The sequence below is a fragment of the Ambystoma mexicanum genome, chromosome 5p, assembly GCF_040938575.1.
Source record: "Ambystoma mexicanum isolate Mex_15411 chromosome 5p, UKY_AmexF1_1, whole genome shotgun sequence".
NCBI classification, from domain to species: Eukaryota; Metazoa; Chordata; class Amphibia; order Caudata; family Ambystomatidae; genus Ambystoma; species Ambystoma mexicanum.
The window spans coordinates 751455376-751466426 of NC_090930.1; the positions used below are offsets into that span (position 1 = coordinate 751455376).

The 11051-nt window shown below is 38.7% G+C and overlaps 1 protein-coding gene across 1 annotated transcript; it reads right to left on the bottom strand.

Moving 5' to 3' along the window:
- Positions 1-2227: 2227 nt before the first annotated feature.
- On the bottom strand, positions 2228-10263 carry LOC138481171 (uncharacterized). The gene is made up of 4 exons (XM_069613131.1): positions 10135-10263; positions 9964-10038; positions 9631-9774; positions 2228-9435 (listed from the first exon to the last, which is right to left on the bottom strand). The coding sequence occupies exon 4, from the start codon at positions 9233-9235 to the stop codon at positions 5423-5425; it is 3813 nt and encodes a 1270-aa protein (XP_069469232.1). The 5' UTR covers positions 9236-9435; positions 9631-9774; positions 9964-10038; positions 10135-10263; the 3' UTR covers positions 2228-5422.
- Between the last annotated feature and the right edge of the window lie 788 nt (positions 10264-11051).

Genomic DNA, 11051 nt, shown 5'->3' on the forward strand with positions numbered 1-11051 from the left:
GGTTTATGTGAAAAACAACACAAACAAAAGAAAAAGGAAATCACTGCACAGATGGGGCCCTCCAGGGATGCATAAAAAACTAGGAGCAGCAACGAAAACGGCTCAGAAGAGAAAAAGAACTCGCAAGAACAGATCGGTCAAGAAAAAAAAAAACAGCCAAGCATTAATATTTTCAAAAAGATGGCGTTTATCCATTGTGCGTCGGGGGAATGTGTGAAATCTGAACTCGATCTGTTTGCTGTACCCCTGACGCAAACTAGCATTGAAAACAGCTTTTTCATGCAAGTGGCTCCCCTTGCTGCACTATCTCCGCTAGCGCCTAAAGAGTTTTATATATCAGGCTCAACAGAGATGTATCTGGATTTAAATGACACGTTACTTTACCTCACTTGTAAAATAACAAAAGCTGATGGATCAGCTATCCCAGCAACGGCTAAAGTTGCTACGATTGCTTACCCTGTGGCTACCCTCTTTAATCAAGTGGATATTACTCTAGGCGACCGGCTGATTACACAGAGCGACAACACGTATGCGTACAGGGCCTATATAGAAAGCATTTTGAACTACAGCAATGACGCTTTGGACACTCAGTTTGCAGCGGGGCTTTTCTATAAGGACACAGCAGGCCATATGGAGGATTATGCTCTAGATGGGGCTAATGCAGGTTTTATAAAAAGAGCTACACATGCCAGAGGGAGCAGAAATTTTGATTTACTAGGCCGTCTACACTCTATTTTTCCAGGAGAAACTAATGGTAAACGGCGTTGATCTGAAAATTAAACTTTCTAGAAATAAAGATGCTTTTTGCCTCAACAGCGATGATGCTGAAGCCTACAAGCTGATTATAGTATCAGCTAGTTTATTTATTAAAAGGGTGAATGTGTCACCCACGGTCAGATTAGCTCATGCTGATGCTCTACAAGTATCAAACTTAAAATATCCGGTGGAGCGGACATCTTTGAAAATTTTCAGTGTTCCAGCGGGTAGCCGTGTCGCCAGTCAAGATAACTTATTCCTTGGACAGTTACCGAAAATAATCATCATTGGTTTTGTGGACAACACAGCTTTTTCTGGGGCTTACGCCAGCAACCCTTTTAATTTTAAACATTACAACATCAACTACGCAGCTCTTTTTAAAGACGGGGTCGTTATACCGTCTAAAGCCCACAGTCCCAGTTTTCAACAAAAAAATACAATTAGGGAGTATTTGGGACTTGTCTCCATCAGCGGTAAACATCTGCATCATAAAGGTTTTGTGATACCCCGGGACGATTATGATGGGGGTTATACTCTCTTAGCTTTTGATTTGAGACCTGATAATACATCAACCGGCCATTATAATCTTATTAGAAATGGTAATCTACGCATAGAGGTACGCTTTGCTGCAAATTTACCCAACACGGTGAATCTAATTATTATGGCTCTATTTTTTTGGAACTCAACAATCAACGACAAGTCCTGTACGACATGTAATGGATACTTACCAGATCAAGCGTTTTCTAAGTAAAGACAAACACGCTAAGAAAACATTCAAGGGTGTGTATTCATGTGATAACCTTCCAAGAGACAAGTAATGAGCGACCCATTAGTCTTGTGGCGAACACCGATCCCCAAGATCAGGAAGGCACCCATTGGATAGGTATGTTTATAAATAAGGATACAATAACAGTCTTTGACAGCCTGGGGTGTTTCCCAAGCCACCCCATATACAGAGGCGCTATCCTGGACTATGTGAAGGATATAGCACCCGTTATACATTATAATAAAACCCCTGTGCAACATCCTGAAGACATCACATGTGGCCAGCACTCATGTTACTTTGTATCTAACATGTCTGAGAAACACTCGCTGATAAGGGTTGTGCAGACCTATTCACTGGACCTCCGGCAAAATGATGTCATGGTTACTGCTTTTGGGAATAAGAACAGCTTTCGGAGATCCCCTGTAAATGTTTTGATCGTTGGCAAAAATTTACTCTTATTACTAAACCTTAAATTGTGTACACATATAAATAAACACATTTTCTTTTTAATTGAAACAGTCTTTTTTGTCTTATTTTTTCATTTATTTAATATTTTATACACATGTTAGACATGATCAAAATGATTACACATAACGCATTTGAAAGTATGAATAATATTTTTATTGCAATTAACTTATTATTATTATTTTATTTTTTTGCAGACTGGAAAAGTAATAATAGTAAAAAAATAAAATAAAAAAAAGATATACATGTATATACATATTTTACAACGGTTAAAGATTTTTTTAAATAAAAATAAAAATGAGGTTACACGTTAAACCAAGAGGCTCGTTTACTGGCTTTAATTTTTTTTCTTTTTTTTATTGACATTTCAGATGATTCAATAGCTGGTGTTAAAGGTTTGATCTCAGAGTCTTTTAAATTTTCCAACAGTTCGCGATGTCCCATATTTCCAATTATGGTTGCGGGCAGGTGCTTGCATAAACAGGTCCCAACATCGAGGTTTTGTGTGCCTTCCAAAAGCCTGAGGGTTGGTAATGCTGCGAACTAAATCGTGAACATTTGATCCTTTAACAACTGTTCCTTTATAGATAAACTGTCCCTTGTTGTTCCATGTTGCCACGTTTTTTTCACTTCCCATTTTGTTCATCAAAAGTTCTGCATTTTTCCGATAACGGGGGTTAATAGTGTCCAAAACCTCCATTACGATAGGATCCGGGGCAGAGGTTGATAGGGAGGGCTTAGAGCTAATGGCAGGGTCTTCGGGGGGCATGTACAACATCAGTTTATTTTTCTCATTTTCGACCTGTCTAAAGTATGTTAAGTATTTTTGTAGAATAGTTGAATAGAGCCCCACTTTATCATAGTCTGATAAATCATGCCGCTTTAAAACCTCTTGCATTTCAGAGTCAAGCCTTAAAGTGGCTGATTTTCGGATATCTGCTTCTTCCCGCTTCGGGGTACTTATACCCTCCAACTGACATTTGTCAACCAAATACATCTTTTGGGCATGCTCCATTAACCACCCCCTAAAAGCCTAGTGATTAGAGGCAATGCCAAACCTAGGAATGCCCTTATAAAACCTCCAGATTGTTTTAGAAGCTTTCTTTTGGTTTTTATAGACGACCTCTTGTTACACAGCTTTTTAAGGAGGGTTTTTTTCTTTTTTAAAACGCCTAGTTGCTGGGTGGATAACGGAATGTTACCTTTTATAGTGTTGAAGGCAATCTCTGCTATAGCCAATACTAGATCATCAGAGGCTGAGCACAAAATGGCCTTCCGTTGTTGGGGTGGAGCTGTTACTAGCATTTTAAGAAGAGCAAAATTCCTACGTATACGGGCCGTCATGGTAGCTGGTCGTCGTCGCTAATGAGGAAAGATTGTTTTTCACTGTGGTTTTCTAGACGTCTTTTGTACGTAAACCATGGGTATATCAGGAGGGAAAACACCGGTCCTCAATCTGTAGTCTTCTAAAGTGTTTGTTTTTAGATCCACCAAGAGGTAACCGTAAGGTTTTAAGGTAGCGTTTTCAAAAGCCTCCATAAAAAAACGGGTATTACCCGGGTACATCTGTCTCGCTAGGACGGTTAGTTGATGTTTATCTCTAGGGTTTTTAAACAACACTATATAGCTGGCGTTTAATGTTATGGAGCAGTTGCCCTTTCCGAGGTAGAATAAATTTTGAACAATGTAGCAAATGCTAAGGTTCCTGTGATGTGAGTATTGTGTAAAAGCTTTCTCGATTTCCGAGCTATGCCCTCCTTCCATCATAAGATCATCTACAATAATCATATTAACAAGATTTGGTGGTAGCAAGCGGTCGTCATTCAAAGAATTTGGTAAGCCCTCCACAAACTTCAGATGTGGTATTTTAGATGCCAATTCATTATACAAGGGCTGCCAGCAAGAAAAAAACCAGATAACATTTTCAGGAATGGTATTCATAACAGAGGGTGCATTTTCTAATAGCTGCTTAATAAAATAGCTTTTACCACAGCTAGAAGGTCCCGCTAACACGCATGAAAAAGGGTGTTGTAACCGGGTATCCATCGTATACGTTGTTCCCTTTTCAATAACCATAGGGTAATGTTTTGTAATTAGCAGTAAGCACACGCTTATCAAATACTACCCTCAAGGTTTTTTGCAGCGTTTCACTGCTAATCTCCCATGGTTTCTTTTTACGCACTATTGAAGGTTGATGAACTGTGATATTTTTGGTTATGTTGTTTAAAGAGTATTCCTGCACCAGCTCCTTTAAACTGTCAAAATTAATTTTTATACTATTGCTAACATTTAAAGTGATACCCTTTACTTTCATACAGACAACACCGTTGGATGTCCTATAGGAATAGGTTTTGGGACCTGTAGAAACAAATTCTACAATGTGCTCTCCCGGAGCTAGTTCGCTTGTTAAATTACCTAGATAATCACCCAGGGGCGGGTCCTCGTCACCGGGTGAGCTGACAAAAATAACAGAGTCAGCATCGTGGTACAAACAACGGTCTTGGAGGGCATCCATGACTTTATAAAGCTCCAAACGGGCGTGGGCTGTTGTAAAACATGCAATAAAAATGTTTATGTTGTTGGAGCACGTTGGGAACTCTTTGGCATACTTCCAGGAAAGACACGCTGTTTCCTCATCTATAAACTGTAAGCTTAAAATGTCATAGCCCAGGTCAAAAAGATAAGCGGTCAACTCTTCGGGGTCCGTTATAATGGTTGTGTTTGGAAGGTTGGTTCTTTGTGCAAATTTACCCCATAAGGAATTTAAACACAGTTTAGCTAACTGGCGTCTAGAGGGATTGTTTTCAATGAACTCGGGTCTTAACCGTATCCCTTGGTGTTTGTAATAGTCGTCTATATACCGCTGTCGGGATTCATCATCCTTGCAACTTTCGGAGTAACCCGACGCTTCCTGTTTGTCTCGAAGAAGAAAAAGACAAATGTATTTTGTGAACAGCTCTACTGTAGCTTTCCCAAAGTGCCATATTTCATAAATCCTACCCAGCCGGTATCCTTTCTGCAAGGCCACTTGTAGCTCAACAGTACACCAGGTACCAGTAATCGAGCGTTCCTCGTCACTGTGTGTGCATTTCTCAGTTTGTTTTGTAGTGGCACAAGTCATACAAAGTGGGAACATTAGTTTTCCAGAAACTCTTTGAGGGAGCACTGGAAAATAAAGTTTTTTAGGGGGGTACACCTGACATTTAATCAGTCCAAAATATTGTTTAACATCTCCAAAATAGATAATTTGGGGGTGTCCTAGCGGGTATGGTTTTGAATTGTTAACAAAGGGGTAGAGACAGGTGTAGTCAAAGTAATGTATCTTTTCACCAGGAGCTATTGCGTGGTAAAGTTTAACAGCATTAGTCCTTCCCCCAAAGAGAGCATCACGGGGTTCTAAGGGTTCTGGTAGATTTGTTTGTTTCAAAAAAATGTTTAGCCCCTCATAATTTTTAGCATATCTGTCCACTCATGTTCCCAAAGTGTAATAACGCGCAAACCCTTGTTTTCAAGAAAATTCTTTTTTAAAAGTGTTCTTCTATGTAAATGGTCATTAGTACAGCCCATCATGGTGTTATAGTCATTTTCCTTATAGCATCGGGGGCACCCGTGAAAAAAACAACCATTAAATTCGTAGGCCAATTCCTCCCCATTTAGACACGCATAACCATCTAAAAAATAGAGACCAATCTTTTTTTCCCCTCCACGCAGGGCATGTTGTATAGGTATACCATCTTGATGGGACAAGTACATCAACCACTGTATAGAAGGGGTAGAAAAACGTTTTTGTTTTCCATGATACAAGTCGATTGGCACTAGGGCTATTGTTTCAGGCTCAAGAAACAGTTGTTTATATATATGCATACACATGCTAGCTAGCGTGATAAAAGTGAATGGATCAACATACGTCACATATTTTAACTCCTCAGGAGTATTGGGTTTCAAAATGTGCTCCTTTTGGGTTAGCTCAATGATACCGCTTCTAAAAATGTTACAGGCTGTTCTCAAAATATTAACATCTTCGCGACAATACCTTTTTAGCTCCCTCTTAAAATCAAAAACATCTTTACGGGCCTCTGAGTACCATTTTAGAAATGCCTCCTTTTCTTCAGACATCATAAATTCTGAACCATAGCACTCCACAGGCGGAATAGGACCCACATAGTTTTGATTCTGCTGGGTATTAAAAAAATGTGGAAAATAACCTTTCGACCCTGGAAATCCAAAAGCTTTAGGCCACTTACTTAACTTCATAGGCAAAAAATTCAAGCTGTCAATAAACCGAATTTTAAAGGGTATTACCTCTAGAAGTTTTAGCTTTGCACCATGCATTACCAGTTTGACTGCTACTCGTTCTTTAATCATTTCATGTATCAAAAAGAAGGAATCATACCCCTGACTGTTGTGTGCCAGAAAGCTATACCCCCTAAATTTTTCATCCAAGAAATTAGTAATAAAACGCTTAATGCAGTCTATACCATAAAAGGACCACGTCTTATCACCCGTCAAATGTTTGGCATAAACATAGTTTGGGACGTGTATGCCTGTCTCTTGCATACACTCTATATCAAACACAATGTAATCCTCCGTTTTAGCCACATCTTTTGGAACGGTCATGTAACACAAATGGTCCTCCAATGAAACAACTTCAATTTTACATCTAGGGCAAATGTTACCACGGCATTCATGATTAGCATTTATAAAGCGACCGCATGAAACACAGTCCGCTTTCAAATAACATTGGGCTAAACCCTGCGCTGCTTTCTCAATGTGTTTTTTAAGGCATTGTTCAGACCGGGCAAAAGTTTTACATTTGGGACATTTAAACTTTGATTCGTCCAACACAAGACACCCATCTCTTTGACACATGTGACAATGTAATCTACATTTGTGAGCCATTCGATTGTTGTATATATGACAACAAAAAGGACATACATTTTTTACCCCTAGAAAACCTTGTAGGTTTAAAATACCGTAATAGTGCTTCTCATGATGTAAAAGGTAGACAGTGTTTTTATTAGAAGTGTCACCCTGGGGAAAATATTTCCAAATCCGGTCTTCATTATACAAAATTTTGATCGGCACCCCAAAGTAATCTTCAAATAGGCACACTTCATTAAAACCAACCATGACGTCAGGGGGCATACCCAGAGTCTGGTGGACCTCTAAAGCCTTTCTTTGTATGTAACCGTCAGTAACAGTTCTAGGCTCCAGCAGACCTATGATACTGGCAGCCATACATATATTTAAGTCCCCATAGTTAAAATCCAAAAGCCAACGCTTCTTCTTAGCCACAATCATACTGTAGAGTGTTTTCTTTAAAGGCCTGTACACGCCACCCTCCCTAGATCTAACAATCACAGTTACAATTCTTAAGGGTTCCGTTACAAGAAGCTCAGCCTTACTTTGTAGCAAACGGCCAATGTTTTCTAAAAACTCTAAAACATCAAACACCTGTCGGTGGGTTCGTCTGGTAAAAAGAGGTCTATTTAAAGTAGAACTGTCTAAACGGATCTGGACAAAGTCATTAGGACCAGCAGATTCCAAAATGTGGGAAACAAGCCTCTCAACTGATTCTGTTATCAGTAATAGTGCGTGACCTGTTGAGGTTATCCTATCTAGATTCATAAAACGAAAAACTTCATAGTATTCAACACTTTTATATTTTGGTATATCATGATGGTATGTTCCCAAACTCTGTAAAAAAACAGTTTCTGTATCAGACGTGTCAGGTGTATCTGGAGAGTGAAGCTCTAAATCTTTCTTTGCACAGCGGGTAATGATAGCTTTCGCTTTTTTTAAGCGTTTCAAAAACATTTTCCTCTGTCTCCTCGAGCGAAGCCATTTTAAACGCAAGGCCTTTGTACCTTTTACAGGTAAATGTGGTATGTCTACAGGTTTAGGGGGTGTATGCACATCTTCCAAACCATACCCTATGGTGCTAGGGGGTGTCATTACATCTATACCATTTGTGGACTTCCCAGGACCTAACCCAGTCCTTAATACTGTTATGGGGATTGTCAACTGATTTGGAACAGCCCTAGCTTTATTTTTTAAAGACTGTTTTGTATAGTCTTGAGCCAGTACATTGGTTTTAGATTTTATCTTGAACAAAAGGTGTTTGGCCTTACAAACACCTCGACGTGTATCAATTAAAGCTTTTTTAGTACCCTTTTGCTTTAATCTATACATCTGGCAGCCTAAGTTTACTTTCTTCTGTATACCTGGTAGATGTTTTCCTTTTTTACTATTTAATACATCTACCTCAAATAACCGCTTAGCAGTGTCACCCCTTTTATAACAGGGAACCGTCACCCGGGCGGCTGATGTGTTAACATGTTTAAAGGTATGTCGGGGAGACAACGGTTTATTATCAAGCTTGTGAAAATTGTTCACTGCACACACCCGTTTGTTTACACCATTTGGCCCTGTGCTTGAAAGATCTAACGGCTTAGGGGGGTCATTTAACCTACAAATAACAGAGGCATATACAAATTCTTCACAAGCTAATTTTATGTGGGAGTCTGAGTTAACTATAATAGGCTCTTTTATAGGGGGATTTACAACAGGCTCTTTTATAGGTGGATTTACAATAGGCTCTTTTACAGGTGAGTCTATAATTATTATAACAGGTTCAGAAGCACGGGCTGTTGGTATATCTGGTACCAAAGGGACCTGTTTGAAATTCTGGAAAATATCAGCACACTGCTCACTGTTGGGGCTTGTAGGTAAACACGTATGGGGTATTGAATAATCTCCACAATCCAGAGACTGTTGCCTAGTGGTATCCTGTATTGGGTCTAAAGCAGGAAAATCTCCAAGAGGTTCTTTTATAGGGGAGTCTATAATTATTATAACATTTTCAGAATAAGGGGCTATTGGTACACCTGGTACCTCCAACGCTGGTTCTAAATTTTGGGGAATATCAACATACCTCTCACTGCTGGGGATTGTGGGTGAATAGGTATGGGGCGGTGTACAGTATCCATAATCAGGAGACCGTGCCCTAACAACGGCCTGCATTGGGTCTAAAGGGGCTACTACCTTTAAAGATGAAAGCACATTAGACGGGGTAATATCGCCACAACCTATACTCTCCAGCTGCGATCTATTAGCTGATGGGTCTATAGGTGGTATAACCTTTACACAAGACCTTGTTTTTTTATCACATCTAACAGACCGGGCCTGAGGGGGATTAGCCGGAGTTACCTGAATACTTTGATCTTCCACAGCTTCAGAGTTAGTCATATTTAAAACAGGTTGAATCCCTGTAAACCGTACATCTTTTTTCAAACTTAGTTTAGAGTTCTTTAAACATTTTTGGAGCCCCAAACACTCCTGATAACCCCCCACCCATGTTGTGCTAAAGTGTTCTGTGTAGGGCTGACCTGTTTTCTTCACACGAGTCGTTGGTGGGACCGCAAAGGGCGTAAGCGCAACACTAGACCCTAAAAATAAACATAATTAAAAGAACATTACAAACTCGAAGCAAAAGCCTATTCCTTATAAACATACACCATTCTATAACCTAATACATGCTTCCTTTTAAAACAATGAAATCACATAAACACCTATAATAATATATCCCCTAGCTACCTTTATAAACCTTTAATCTATAAAGCTAGCAAGCATAAATAACATACCTTGCGTGCTGTCCCCTGAACAGGTCCTTTTCAAAATCCCCTTAAAATGCTCTAAGGTCTGGCCTGTTTTGTTCACACGATCGGCGGCCTGCCATCCAGAGGTACCATGTGCTAATCCTTTAGACTTCTTCACAACACTAGACCCTAAAAAAATTGACCATAACATAATCAGATACATGTTTACAAAACTAAAACATAAGTGTGATTCCTTATAACCAAAGAAGCTCATAAATCCTAATAATTGTTTCCTTCTAAAGCATACAAAACCCATAAAAAATAAAAAAATAAACTATAATAAGCCTTAAAGCTGCTAAGCAAACATAAATCACGTACCATGCGTATCCACCTCTAAGCGCTTTCTTTTCGGCTGACCCTCAACATGTTCTGCTTTTCCCAATAATTGTAAATCTATATAAAAACATTATAACATTAATCCTTACATACTGCAGCCAAACACACACACAAACACACACACCACTATAAAATTAAAATTAATTGGATTACCTTTCGTACACGCCGGTGTGTCTTTCACAAGTTTAGAATTTGCAGCATTTACATGCTTCCTCTTTTGGGAAGCCTTTTTCCCATAGACACGGTCTACTATAATGTTAATACAAAAGCATACATTTTTAATTCATATGTGATTACACCTTGAACCCTAATATCTTAAGACTTCAGGTGTTCAAATAAAAAACACTAAAATATAATTTACAAAACACACGTGTCTAAATACATAAGCCGCCTCGTGTCTTTACACAGTGTAACAAACAAACCACAACCAAATACAAACTCAAAATACTGTTTAAAGGTTGCACCCTCCACTTTAAAACTTCATGTTTCTATTACAGCTTTAAACTAAACACATTTTTCATAAAAGCCATTAACTTGTAACCCAAATGATTAATTTTCAAAAGTTACGATGGCCATGTCCATTTATACACTGCTGTTCAATATTTATCCACGGTGTCCTGGTCAAAGAAAAAATCAATATTATAGAAACACACGTGTCTAAATACATAAGTCGCATCGTGTCTTTACACAGTGTAACAATCGCACCACAGCCAAATACAAACTGAAAATACCGTTTAAAGGTTGCACCCTCCACTTATAAGCAAACCATGTTAAAATTCCTGCTTGTGTTACTGTTTTAACTAAAAACATAATTTTCATAAAAGCCATTAACTTGTAACCCAAATGATTCATTTTAAAAAGTTACGATGGCCATGTTCATTTAAACACTGCTGTTCAATATTTATCCACGGTGTCCTGGTCAGAGAAAAAATCAATATTATAGATTGGCTAGTCAAATACAGCTTCTTTTTTTTTTTACATTGCACGAGTCCCATAAGCATCTGAAACATCTTTATTTTATCTAAAATAGCATGTGGCCGCTGTTTTCTTTTTTTTTTCATTCATTTCTA